This window comes from Pantherophis guttatus, chromosome 11 (assembly GCF_059756535.1).
Source record: "Pantherophis guttatus breed Tessera chromosome 11, ASM5975653v1, whole genome shotgun sequence".
Lineage (NCBI taxonomy): Eukaryota > Metazoa > Chordata > Lepidosauria > Squamata > Colubridae > Pantherophis > Pantherophis guttatus.
Window position 1 is genome coordinate 10,829,530 of NC_142073.1, and position 14,130 is coordinate 10,843,659.

At 40.6% G+C, this 14,130-nt stretch overlaps 1 protein-coding gene across 3 annotated transcripts in view; it reads right to left on the reverse strand.

The window, feature by feature from the left end:
- Positions 1-179: 179 nt before the first annotated feature.
- Positions 180-14,130, reverse strand: part of CEP89 (centrosomal protein 89) — a 48,180-nt gene continuing 34,229 nt past the window's right edge. The window contains exon 19 of one of the 3 annotated variants that reach the window (XM_087877223.1): positions 180-795. In XM_087877223.1, coding sequence (XP_087733349.1) covers positions 792-795 — 4 coding nt within the window. In that variant the 3' untranslated portion in view covers positions 180-791. Of the gene's footprint in view, positions 796-8,836; positions 9,972-10,015; positions 13,449-14,130 lie in introns of those variants that run through there. The other 2 variants (XM_087877222.1, XM_034425761.3) reach the window with 2 other exon arrangements.

Sequence of the window (14,130 nt, forward strand, 5' to 3'; positions counted from 1 at the left end):
GAGAGTGGGAAATTGCAGTGGCTACTTAAGCCCAGAGGTTATAAAAAAAAAAAAAGATAATAATTAAACCAGCGTGCTTGCAAGGAACATTAAGGGCCCAATTAATTCATGTTGAACAGTGTGCGTGTGTGAAGGTCTTTGGTGGATTAACAAACGGCCAGGAAAGAAGAAGAAAGGGAAGGAGGTGTGCAAATGGAACGAAAGAATGCGATGGTGCCGCTGTCGTTGGCGTCGGATCACTGGAGACCCAAGTAAATTGCAGGTTGCCATGACTATATAAAACATCAAAGTCATGCAGGCTTCATTAGAGAAAACAAACAAACACGCAGCTTCTCTTTGGTGGAAAGCCGGTTTTCCATGGTTGTCACGGCAGTTAATAACGGTGGTATTTCCCTCCCCCCATTTTTGGAAAATCCTCTTGCAGAGTTACCAATACCCGTTTCATCTAATGTCTATGGAGATCCTCAGTCATCCAGGTCGTGGTTGTCCCAAAGGACCTCTTTTTTTCCGAGAGGCAACGGGACTTTCAGCTTTATCTCTGAAGACGTTTCACTTCTCATCCGAAGGAGCTTCTTCAGCTCTGACTGGATGGTGGGAAATGGAAGGATTTATATTCCTTGCAGACAGCTGGGCATCTGCATTCTCTTAGAGAGTCCTTAAGGTCACCTAAAGGTTTATCTGTGTCATCAGGGTCCCCTGAGTTGTGCAAATGGGGTGTGGAGCCTTCTTGGAACTGTTGAAAGGACTGTTTGTAGATTGGAGATAGATGATGTCGTATCCGTCTCCCTGTTTCATCTAATGCTCACAGAAAGAAAAATGAAGAGTTACATTCCGAATATTTTTACTTGTCTTACTTTTTTAGAGCCCTGAATTCACTCTAGGCTGATGACATTTTTCGAATAGAATAGAATAACAGAGTTGGAAGGGACCTTGGAAGTCTTCTAGTCCAGGGGTCACCAATCTTTCGGACCTCAGGAACCACTAAATTCATCATTTTAAATCCTGAGGACCACTAATATGATCTGCCTAATGACCAGCTGGGTGGGCATGGCTAGGTGGTCATGTGACTGGGTGGGCGTGGTCAACTCGATGTCACTCATGTTGAGGGGCACCTTGCCGGCCTCTACTCACCTCTCCCCTCCCAGCCCCTCCTCGCCCCTTAGTGCCCCAAGAGGAAGCAGTTGTTGGAGCTAAGCAGCCACCATGAGAAAGAGTTGGCAAAACAGCTCAGTTCAAATTGGATCTGACCGAGAAGGAGGCTCAGCAGAAGCACCCCACTGAGGACTAGGAGCATAGGCTTTCCAAGCAGAGGGAAGACCTGCGGGAGTGCAAGGCCAGGTACTGGCGCCTGGAGGCTCAGCGGGCTGAGATGGTCTGCCAGTTCCAGGCCATGATGCAGTCCCACTGGAACGAGGCCCTCCGGCTCTTTGCCACCAGCGGCAATTCCCTCCAGCCTTCGCCCAAAGCCCCTCACCAGGAGGCTGAAGCAGACCCCAAGTTGGAATTTCTGCCTCCCTCCAACCCACACAAAAAGACCCCGAAGGGGGAGACTCTCTGCAGCAAGACACATGTTCATTGCACATATCCTGCCCAGGGGCCGTAGTTTGAGGACCCCTGATTTAGTGCAATATAAAAAATGCACCAAAATTTTCTCGCAGACCACCAAAACTTTCTCACGGACCACCAGTTGGTGACCGCTGTATCTAATCCATCCCCCTGCTTAGGCAGGAAACCCTACACCACTTCAGACAAATGGTTATCCAACATCTTCTTTAAAACTTCCAGTGTTGGAGCATTCACAACTTCTGCAGGCAATTTGTTCCACTGATTAATTGTTCTAACTGTCAGGAAAGTTCTCCTTAGTTCTAAGTTGCTTCTCTCCTTGATTAGTTTCCACCCATTTTGCCGGGTATTTAAAAATAGCCTAACCATATTATTGCTGTTATTTCCGGTTGGTTGTTTTCCAACGAGGTAGAGTTTGCAAGAATATGAATTGCTGATTAATTTCTATATATGTTTGCTCTGTTATTATTTCTTCCATTTGCCTTTTGTCTCACGAGAAATTCATTGACAACTATTACTTGCTTATAAGCACTTGATATCTTCCAGTTAATGAGAAAAAAGTTCAGATTCCAAGATGGGTGCACCTGGTAGCTTTCTAACTCTATTGCTCATAATAATAATAGAAGATGTTATCTGCTTAGGTAATCCAATGTTCACCTTCATTCCAGTTCCACATCGATGTCATTGGATCATACTAGTATCTTGCATCTTGTACTAGTATCTACAGGGCAATCTGCAAATGATGGTGTGTCACCACAATCTTGGAATAGAACAGGACGGAACAGAATAATAGAAGTTGGATGGGACCTTGGAGGTCTTCTTGCTTAACCTTGGAGGTTTCCTGCTTAAGCAGGAAACCCTACACCATTTCAGCCAAAATGGTTTTTCAACATCTTCTTAAAAAAATCCAGTGTTGGAGCATTCACAACTTCTGGAGGCAAGTCGTTGCACTGATGAATTGTTCTCACTGTCAGGTAATTTTTCCTTAGTTCTAAGTTGCTTTTCTCCTTGATTAATTTCCATCCATTGCTTCTTGGCCTGTCTTCAGGTGCTTTGGAGAATAGGTTGACCCCCTATTTTTGAGAATCACAAATAATTCTTTCAAGGCTCGGGACATCCAATGTATGAAAAGACTCAATGGTGGGTTCCACTTACCTTTACTACCGGTTCGCAACGGGACTGCGCACTTCTGCACATGTGCAGAAACTTCCTGACGACGTCCGGGTCAGTGGGCGGAGCCTCCCGCTGGTTTTACCACCGATTCTTACAAACCGGTCTGAACGGGAGAAACCCACCACTGAAAAGACCTTCACAGAAGTTTCCACTGTAATTGAAGCAATGCTAAGAAATTAGGAATTGAAGGGCAAATGGTGATATTGTTTATATATTAAGTATTAAGAAGAGATTAAGATAAAATTAAAAAATATAGAGGAAAAAAGAATAGTATAGCAGAAAACGAAATATGTAAATTGTATCTGGAAAAAACAAAAAAGAAGATTGTAAAAATCAATGTATAATTATGAATCGATTATAAAAATCAATGTATAATTATGTTATAAGTTGTAAAAGATGTGACCCGGTCAATACTCTATTCATAAAATATGTATGTAAAAGAAAAATTTACATTTGTATGCAGGATACAAATGTAAGAAACAAAAAAATTCCCAGGATTATATTCTGTGGCATTGCTCAAGAAGAGCAAAGCATCAATGATAATATAGAGATTTATGGACTTCAATGTTGGCTGGGGAATTCTGGGACTTGAAGTCTGCAGATCTTAAAATTATTAGCATTTTAGTCCTGATCTTGTCTAGCAGCTATAATCATCTATTTTATTGGAGAGAAAACAGATTAAGGCGTGTTATTCTCCTTTTTAAAGTAAACAGAACCTGAATTTGCTAAGGCTAATGAGATAGAAGGGAATCTTAGGTGTGTGCTTGCATTGTGAATTATTCTCTACTGAGGTTCACTGTCAGATTTGAGATGGGGTTGTAATTAAGCATTTTCTGTCGCTATGCAAATTCCGGTCACATCTCTACCTTTTAATGCGCAGAGCATGTTTAATTATGCATGAGAGAAAACGAAACCCCCGCTGTTGTCTCCCATTTGAGGCCCCAGCCTTGCTAATTGCTACCGTTTTGCCCTCATTTGTCACTGGGTTTCACCCCCCCCCGCCAAAAAAAAAAAAAAAAGTAATTTACTTCTTTAGTCAAATAAGCAAAACTCCTTGTGGGTTTTTCCTTGTGGCTGATCAGTGGAAACATCCTCTGGATGTTGCTTTAATTTGAACCACATATCAAAGAGTTAGGGATTCACTTGGCATCTCCCAAGCGTCAAACCTGCTTCTCAAATGGCATGCAACTTTTTTTTTTTTGGCCTGTTTTTCTCTCTTTTTTCCCATTTCTTAAGAGAAGAGGTGAAGTAGACTGAACTAGCTGCCACCGTAACTTAATCGCTTAATTATTTCAACTATCTTTAATCAAGTAAAAATGCACTCCAGATTAATTAAGCAAGAGAGTCAGTCTTCTGGGATTAATTTAATTGTTGGGTCAATGTTTCTCAATTTGGCCAACTTTTAAGCTCTGCGGGTTACAATTTTCAGCCGGCATGGCTAGCTGGAGAATTCTGGGACTTTTTTTTTTTTTTTGATTTATATGCCGCCCTTCTCCGGAGACTCAGGGCGGCTTACAATGCGCTCAGCAATAGCCTTCATCCTTTTGTATATTTATACAAAGTCATCTTATTGCCCCCACAACTGGGTCCTCAATTTACCTACCTTAGAAAGGATGGAAGGCTGAGTCAACCTTGAGCCTTGGCGAGATTCGAACCTGCAGTAATTGCAGGCAGCTGGTCTTAATAACCAGCTTAATAACAGGGTGCCTTAGACCACTGTACTGCCAAGGCTTGAAGTCCATGCTTTCTGAGCTTGGTTGTTTTCTTGAAGACATTTCATCACCAAACTAGGTAACATAATCAGTGCTAGTAGGGAGTGAGGTTGGATCTCATTTTATATTCTTGCCCTATTAGTATTGGTGGGGATGGTCTTAGAGATTCTTTGGCTGGGCTGTTTACTGTTAACCTGTTTTTGTAGTTTCTTGATTGGGACATTTTTACTTCTTGATTGTTGGCCTGTTGTTAATCTTGGAGTTAATCTATGCTCATGTGGGTGCTGATTGCTGGTGGGAAGCAGAGGTGGGTTGCAGCAGGTTCTGACCAGTACTGGAGAACCGGTAGCGGAAATTTTGAGTAGTTCGGAGAACCGGTAGTAAAAATTCTGACTGGCCCTGCCCCCATCTAGTCTCTGCCTCCCGAGTCCCAGCTGATCAGGAGGAAATGGAGATTTTGCAATATACTCCCCCTGGAGTGGGGTGGGAATGGAGATTTTACAGTATCCTTCCCCTGCCACACCCGCCAAGCCATGCCCACCAAGCCACATCTACAGAACCGGTAGTAAAAATTTTTGAAACCCACCACTGGTGGGGAGGTATTTCGGTCTTTTTGCTCTCTTTTAAGCTTGTTGATTGTCTCTTTTTGCAAACCCCACTCCTTGCTAGCACTGATGATGTTACCTAGCTTGGGTCATGAAAGGCCTGTAAGAAAACAGCCAAGCTCAGAGAGCACCAAGGACTCTTCTTTTCAATCCTGAGCTACAAATATTCTCGTTAAAGTCATCAACTTTCATCAACTGCAGCTACAATGGTTTTCCCGGGGATAGGATTGGAGGCAAGGCACAAAGGGACAGGTTTGAGAACTGTGTCCCCCTCTGGGATCTGTGACTACACGATATGCTCATCTAACCAACTGTTTTGACATCCTGAACTTTCGGGTTAAGTAAGTTTGCAAACAAATCACACTTTTCAAATGACAGCCTTAATGTTTTCCTCTGGCTAAATCCTTAAGATGATAAGCTTCTTCCGGATAAAGCCGATTGCATTCTTTCTGGGGGGTTTGTAAACTGCTGTCAATGGAGATGGTGCCATGGAAACAAAACCCCCCAAAAAACGCAAAGAAGATTAGGTGATTTCCTGTTAGAGAAACATTGACAACAAATCAATTAAACCTAAATCAGTTTCAGATAAAGATCTGAAATGCCTTTAAAGGTCAAATGTACAGTTTAGAGACGCAGAAGATTGCTTTAGGAAAGAATTAAATATAGTGGAGCAATTAGAAAATGACTTTTCCCACCCTGCTTCACTGCCTCTGGCAGATGTTTGAGATAAATCTCAAAGTTTGCAGTACACACTCCTGTAAAGAGAAAAGAACATTGTTGCTCACAGGTAGTCCTGGACTTACGACCATAATTGGCCCTAAAAATTATGTTGTTAAGGAAGACAGTTAAATGAGTTTTGCCCCGTTTTGTGACCTTTCTTGCCACATTCGTTAAATGAATCACTGACATTGCAGCCGTCATAAATATGAAGCGGTCGCCAAGCATCTGAATTTCACGATCACGTGAATGTTGCAATGGCTGGAACTGTGGAAAAGGGTCGTGAGTCACTTTTTTCGGTCCTGTTGTCACTTGGAACGGTCACTAAACAGACGGTTGTAAATTGAGGACTTCCTGTAATCGGTACAGCTTCATACATGACGTAGTGAAAAAGTGCTTATAATGTGTCTTAAGAGACGTGGTGGCTCAGTGGCTGAGACGCTAAGCTTGTCGATCGAAAGGTCGGCAGTTCGGCGGTTCGAATCCCTAGTGCCGCGTAATGGGGTGAGCTCCCGTAACTTGTCCCAGCTTCTGCCAACCTAGCAGTTCGAAAGCACATAAAAAATGCAAGTAGAAAAACTTTGGTGGGAAGGTAACAACGTTCTGTGTGCCTTTGGCGTTGAGTCATGCCGGCCACATGACCACGGAGACGTCTTAGGACAGTGCTGGCTCTTCAGCTTTGAAACGGAGATGAGCATTGCCCCCTAGAGTCGGGAACCATTAGCACATATGTGCGAGGGGAACTTTTATCTTTACCTAATGTGTCTAACATGGAGTTTGCAAATGTTTTGCTTGGGATATAGGAATAGCGGTGACAGCCTTAGTATTAGAGCCTGGGTGTGCATTGAGACCTTAACCCATAATTCAAAATTTAGACCGTTTGCCAGCCAGGCAGCCAAATGATCGAGCACACTACATGGCAGCTCCCTACATAGATTCCAAGGCACTCCTGCAAATAATGCAGCTATATTGCGGAAGGTGACAAAGGCTGGCTAGATAAGAAAGATGTTCTCCACTCCCTGGTTTAAAGGGACCATAAAACTTGCCAGGAGGGCAAAGAGAGACGGGGAAATTCCAGCGAGATCCAATGGATAATTACAATTCCTAGAGAATTCCTTTGCATCCCCCAAAGTTGGTTTTCTTTTCTTTTCCTAATTGGGCACCTAAAAAAATAATGTCCTACAGAGACATGATAGCAGTGTTCCAATATCTCAGGGGCTGCCACAAAGAAGAGGGAGTCAAACTATTCTCCAAAGCACCTGAGGGTAGGACAAGAAGTAATGGGTGGAAACCGATCAAGGAGAGAAGCAACTTAGAACTAAGGAGAAATTTCCTGACAGTTAGAACAATTCATCAGTGGAACAATTTGCCTCCAGAACTTGTGAATGCTCCAACACTGGGAGTTTTTTAGAAGATGTTGGGTAACCATTTGGCTGAAGTGGTGTAGGGTTTCCTGCCTAAGCAAGGGGGTTGGACTAGAAGACCTCCAAGGTCCCTTCCAACTCTGTTATTCTGTTCTAGAGGGAAGAAAGGAGGATGCTTCGCAATGAATGGACAAACTGAAAAGGAACAAGTCACAGGGGCAGCAGTAGCCCCTGGAATGTTTTTCTGGATCTTAAAAACCGTGAAATCGCTCAGCTATTAACTGAAATACATAACCGATCTCACAAATCATCCCTTTTTTTTCTGATGGCCTGGAAAAATGGCCAGGTTAACACCAATCTTTGAAAAGAGGATTTTGGGAATTACAAACCTGTTAACCAGGATTTTTTTGTAAGATAATACCGATAAGAGAGTTAAAAATCCAGGCTGGGGAACTGGAGAAAACACTTAGCCTATGTAATCTTGAATCTGGATGGCTTCTAAAAAGGAATCTGGCCTTGCTTAAACAATCAGAACTTTTTAAAAGCTCTTAACAAACTTGTCTCTTAATCTGCATTCAAAGGCATCTTTGTTTGTTTTTCGCCAAGCGCCTCCCCAGAGGTTCCTAAGAAACTTCGCAAGATCCAAGAACAGTCCTAGAGATCATTAACTAGGAAAAGAAGGAAGAAAAATAATACTGCATTCACTGTGGAGATAAGCAGAATTCCTTCCCTCTTATCAGTCTGAATGTGCGGTTTTTCAACATCAAAGATCTACCCAGAATAGAACACTGGCATCTCAGTGGCACCGAGGAGATGGGTGGCAGATAAATCTAATAAATGAGTAAAAAATAAAATTAGGAGAGGATGAAAGCTACAGAAGCAGACCCACAATTATAAAATGACCGTAATTTAAAATTTCAGTATATTTGCACTGGGAATACTGAATGCATTTCACCTTTGATAACATCAAACATTAATATCCAGTGGCAACTTTTGATTTGAAGGTTGGGGATGGGAGAAATTATTCCTCGCCTCGGAAGGAATATCCTGATTTACAATACTTATATCATCTCATCTTTCAGTTTGTAACAGTGTCCCAAAATACAGTATATAAAAGTGCCTCTATTATATACGAGCCTTGCATGAAAATAACCTGAACATTGAAATTTATAATAAAATGTATATTTAATTATTCATGTATAAACCGCAGCTAGAATTGTATTTGCACAACATTGGAAAAGTGAAGAGATTCCCATCGATGAGAAGGTGATTAGGAAAATATTAGAATGTGCAGAAACGAACAGATTAACATTAGCAATTAAGGAGAAAGAACAAACTGAATATTATATGATATGGGAAGTATTTTATCAATGGCTAGAGAATAAAAAAGGAGTTTGGAAATGAAGACGACTAAGGAATAATAGAAAACACATTAAGATAGATATAAATAAGATGAAAATTGTTAGTACACATATGATGAGAATGATGTTTAATGTTCATATGGTATTATCACTAGAAGATATTAAGAAGAAAATGAAGAGCTTTACAATGTTTAATTGTTTAATATATAACTTTAAGTATAGAGAAACAATGTTAATGTGAATGTGAGTAATGTTGCAAATGGTGAAGGATATTGCACAGCGATGCTCGTACCCAGACGACACACTGCTTAAGGATAGATAGAATGTTTATATTCTTGAAATTGAAAAATAATTTTTTTATTAAAAAAAGAAGAAAAAAATAACCAAAACATTTAAAATTGTAATGGTTAAAGAACAAACTAATACCAATGTCCCAGATTTCCCGGCAATATTTTATTCTTGGAATTACGTGACTACTTCCTATTTTTAAAAGCTTTGCTGAAAATCACTGTATCCAGGGATTCTGTTGATAATTCCCCTAGCTCCTCCTAACCAATCCAAACTACTTGCTCCCCCCCCCCCCGCCGTCTTCCTTTTTATAAATACTGTTCCATTTCTCCATAGTTTCTAAATTCTGGATAAACTGGATGGTTTACTTGAGCAGTTATTTTGAATGTTGCTAGAAGAAATCGTCAACTATATTGTATCCAGCATCGTGGATGGACCGAACATTGTCTACTTAAGTCTGCTCTTGGTTAAATATCTTTTAAAATATGAGAAAAAGAATAAAAGCAATCCATAAAATTGACAATTATTAGATGTGTTAACAGCAGGGGAAGGCCAAAATTTTAAAAAAATAATTTTTGAACAGGTTCCTACAATACCTCAGTATTAAGATCTTCATGAGCTAGTTCCTTGCAATGTGTTGTATATGCAAAATAATAATCTAATATTAATTTTGGCAGGCCATAAATACTGTAGCTAATGTTGTCTTAATTCTGGAAGGGTGAAAATAACATGGGAAGTACTGCCTCTGTGTATATATTCAATTAAGTCTGCCTTAATAGAAAATTGATTTTTTAAAAAGAAGGATCAACTACAGTATAAAAAAGGGGGAGGAAGGCTACTTCCTTTCCTAAGCTGCAGGAGATCTCCCGGTTGAAAAAACGCTTCTAATCATTCATTCTGTTTATTTAATTATCTCCTCTTTTATATCCAGAGCTGCGGGGAAGACCCTGACAGTCATTCTCCACTATTTCGCTTTAATCTCAGACAGCATCCCTGACTCTCGGAGGTTTGCTCTTTAAAAGTCCAATTAATCGTGAATAAATCAGCAGAAGTCATCCCACTGTTATTCTGCACCTTTGTCAGCATTTCATAGGAGGATATTGATTTTCAAGGGATGGGAGGATCAGCCGTGCTCACCAGGGTCTCTTTCATGTCCTAAATATTCAGACTTCCCTCTAGACAATTGCTCTAACAAAAAAACAAAAACAAAATAAAACCGAACATGAAGTCGGTGCCCTTTAAAATAAGTATTTTATTATTATAAAAAGCATGAAAAAATACGTAATTGGTAAACAAACAAAGCTGTAAATAGTACACAACTGTCAGCATTTCTAAAATCACACACTTATCCAACCAAACATTAGGATAAATTAAAAACACTGGGGGAATGGGGGGGAGAGAGAGAGAATATAGTAGACAGCAGATAAGAGTGCAAAATCTCCCTCAAACCATTTTTATGTCTGAACTGCCACGAAACAGATTTATGGCTTGAAAGACAACATTCAGACCAGTGGTGAAATCTGAACCGGCTTGCTACCAGTTCGCTGGCCGCGCATGTGCGATGCGCGCCAAACACACGCTACGCATGTGCATACATGCGCAGTACGCGCCAAAAGGAGGCTTGGGAAGGTAAGTAGAACAGCGTTCAGGGTTCCAAGGAACACCCTCAAAAAAAAATTGTCTTCCAAAACTGACACAGCGAGAGGGGGGGAGGATCAGCTGTGCCGCGCGATTTAGATTTACTAGAAAGCAGGATTTCCCTGCTTTTTAGCAATTTTAAATTACGTGGCACAGCTGATTGTCGGGAATACCGGAACCAATAGCTTTTTTTTACTACCGGGTTCTGGCGCACCAGTAGCATTTCACCACTGATTCAGATAGTAATATGCTTTGATGAAGACCAAGCTCCAGGTCTGTTGCAAGTAACTGTTCAGAATTGCCCAGGTCAGTAAAGAATCTGTGCTTAATGGGACATACCGGACTGGATTTATTATTTATTTGTTCAATTTATTTGCCACCTATTTTGCGGTGGGGCTATATACTCTAGGAGGCTGACAACAATAAAAAGGAGGAAACGAAAAGTGCGTGAACCGAAGTAAGATGACTGAGCAAGAAGATAAAACAATGAAAAAGACTACAACGTTGTGGTTTAGGCAGAGGTAAACACAATCTGGGTTTATGCGCAGACCCTGACAACGGACACCTCTGTGAAGTTGTAAAGAAGAGAGTTCAGCACATTCCGAGATGCTCACAAGAATGGCTCAGTCAGAAAAATCAAAGAAATAAAGCTAAAAACTATGGGGAAATTGGTCTAAACCAGTTATGGCTTTCTCAAAATCTGAATTTAGCCAGCACCTCGGGATAGTACTCTGAACGTTCAATTCAAAAGCCGTGGAATATTTATTTATTTATTTATTGGTTTGATTTATATGCTGCCCTTCTCCGGAGACTCAGGGCAGCTTACAATGCGTTAAGCAATAGCCTTCATACTTTTGTATATACCTGCTTAGTAGGGCTTTCAGGCCCCCCTAAGCAGTGTTCTTTTTTATACAAAGTCAGCTTATTGCCCCCACAATCCGGGTCCTCATTTTACCTACCTCGGAAGGATGGAAGGCTGAGTCAACCTTGAGCTTTAGAAGTGACTCTTGTGCCAAAGGGGAGCTTACGATACGGCACTTGCTTCAGTTTGCAGACATGTCAAATAAAGGGCCTTCAAAGTCACGGTCCTTCCTGGGCGAGGAGTGAATGTAAAAGCATCTTTTTGAAAATGTTTTATAAGAACCAGCTAAAAGCGTGGATGGAGAACGTTTTCCGCTACGAGGTGTTCCATCCCGCTTGGTACCCAGGTTCATCTAAAAAAAGAAAAAAGGAAGGAAGGGCTGCTGAATTCTAGGAAAAAAAGGAAGTGGAGAAAAAGAAATGATAGTTTCCACCTGGTTCCAGCAACCTGGTGCAGGTTGGCTTCTGTTGCTCGTACAAGGAGGGCACCACCATCTGTGCCCATCCGTCAGAAGGAAAGATGGTGGGCGACCAAAGGAATGCAGCTGTAGTGTTGGAAGCGTTTCGTGAAGCTTTCAGATTTTTTCCCCCCATGATTGGATGATTATGATTGATTATTTGGTAAACTTGAAAAACACAAGTATGTTACAAAAGGATACAAAGACGGCAAACCTGGAATTACTAATTTAGAGATTTGGATGATTTAGAAAAGACTGGGATGAGAAAAGATGAGGTCTTGCTTTCAACAGTTTATCGATACTAATTTTTTTAAAAATCTGGCTTTGCCTAAGTATTGTGCATTTGTAAAATATGGATATTGTCAATTTTTTTGTGCTCTCTTACTAATTGCCTTGCTTGTCTTGGGTAAGAGACTCCCTGAAAGGTAACAATTCTGACGGAAATTTAATGACCTAGCTATGAACATTCAAACTATCAAATGAGGCTATTGCCTCCAGAACCCACCCATGTTATATTGCTCTACAGTTATATGTTCTTTCCTTATATTGCTTTTATATTTTACTTATTCTAAAGAGATATAACTTTTAAAAACAAGAATTTCTATTCAGCTCTTCAGTAAAAGACTAGACATTATATATTCTTATTTTTTTTGTCCATATCTTTATAAAAGTTCAGCTAAATCAAGGCTCAGTTCGGCCATTTCAGCCCCCAAATCTCTAGTTGCTTAATAAAAAGAGTGCAAAGTTATATAAAATCAATTCAAATACGTTTTTCTTTGGTTTAAGCATCTAAATGTCGTATTGACAACACTATTCAACTCTGGCTTCCATTAAATACTATATTTAATGGGGTTTCTTCTAGGAAAGTGTTCTCAAAATTTCAGATAGATAAAACAGGCCAACAGAAACCTTATGAGAGACAGAGCTGGCAGCTGTGCCCTGCCTATCAATTGGAAGCTTTATTGAGGGATCTTTCCCTTTTTGTAGCTTTGTATCTGTACAGTGGTACCTTGGTACTCAACTGCTTTGAAACTCATTGAATTCGGTATTCGATGCATTTTGACACGAACATTTCATCCCGGTGCTCATCATTTGTTTATTACTCAACAAACAAGCTGGAAATTGTCAGTGTCAGCAGCCTTGTGACTCAGGACATTATTCCTTATGGGAAAAAATTATTTGGTACTCATTATTTTTGGTACTCCCAGTATCAATTAACGATGAGTACCGAGGTACCACTGTATGTTCTCTGTAACAGTCAAGGCAAGAAACATGCTTTTTAGCATGAAAGATGCTTCTCGGGGCTTTGAAAGGTCCCTTATCCTACAATGCTAATCACAGCCGTGAAGACTTCTCAACCCAACTGGTAAATCATACTTTGCTTCTGACTAGGTTCCCGTTTGCTCTTTTATGTTTGCTTCTTCCAATCCCGTTTTGCCCTGGAGGAAGCATACATATCCACTTCCTTAATTTTTAGTCGTCTTCTTGCTTCGGAACTTGAGGGGGTGATGACACCTCCACATCACAGTAGCTAAAGCCGTATCTACTCAGCAGGACTTTCTGAGAAAGGTCAGTTAATGGCGATTCGTAAGCGGCATTGACCGAATTCTGTATGTTTTTCTCCAGAGATTTATGCAAGAGTTCCTTCATCCTCCGGTTTTCTTTGGTGGTTGATTCCCAAATTATTTCAAGTTCACTTTCCATTTCTCTGAGAAAAAAGAAAAAGAGAAAGGATGGGCTAGGTTTGCATGCTCCTCGCCCTCCATGTTTAAGCAGCACTTTGGAGGTGAACAATCAATCAGCATAGTCAGAACAATTACTTTAATTTTAGTATCTTGCCTGATGGTGAAGGAACACCGTGTACTCTGAACAAGAATGATTAAGGATCTCTAAGCTAATGTTCAATAAAATGTCCTCATATCTTCATCCTCTTATCTGCAGCTAGTTCAGAAAACATCACAAAGAATTACCTTAACTTTCCTTTCTCTTATTAATGACAGCATGGATCAATGAATGAGCAGGAATGAAGGATTCTCTATGCAGTTCATTCTTTTAATGACCCATTTTATAGGTGTTAACACCTGTCTGAGATGCACCTGACTCCCAACTTGCGATGCCCAAATGTATTGAATTATGGGAGCGAATCTGGCTTCCCTTATTGACTTTGCTTGTTGGAAACTGGCTAGGAAGGTTACAGATGGTGATCACATGACCTTGGGACAGTGCAACTGTCGTAAGTACATGCCAGTTGCCAAGCGCCAGAATTTTGATCGCATAACTATGCAATGGTCGTTAAGTGTTAAAACCGGTCATAAGTCACTTTTTTCAGTGCCGTTGTAACTTCAAATACTGACTAAATGAATGATTGTAAGTCGAGGACTACCTGTAGT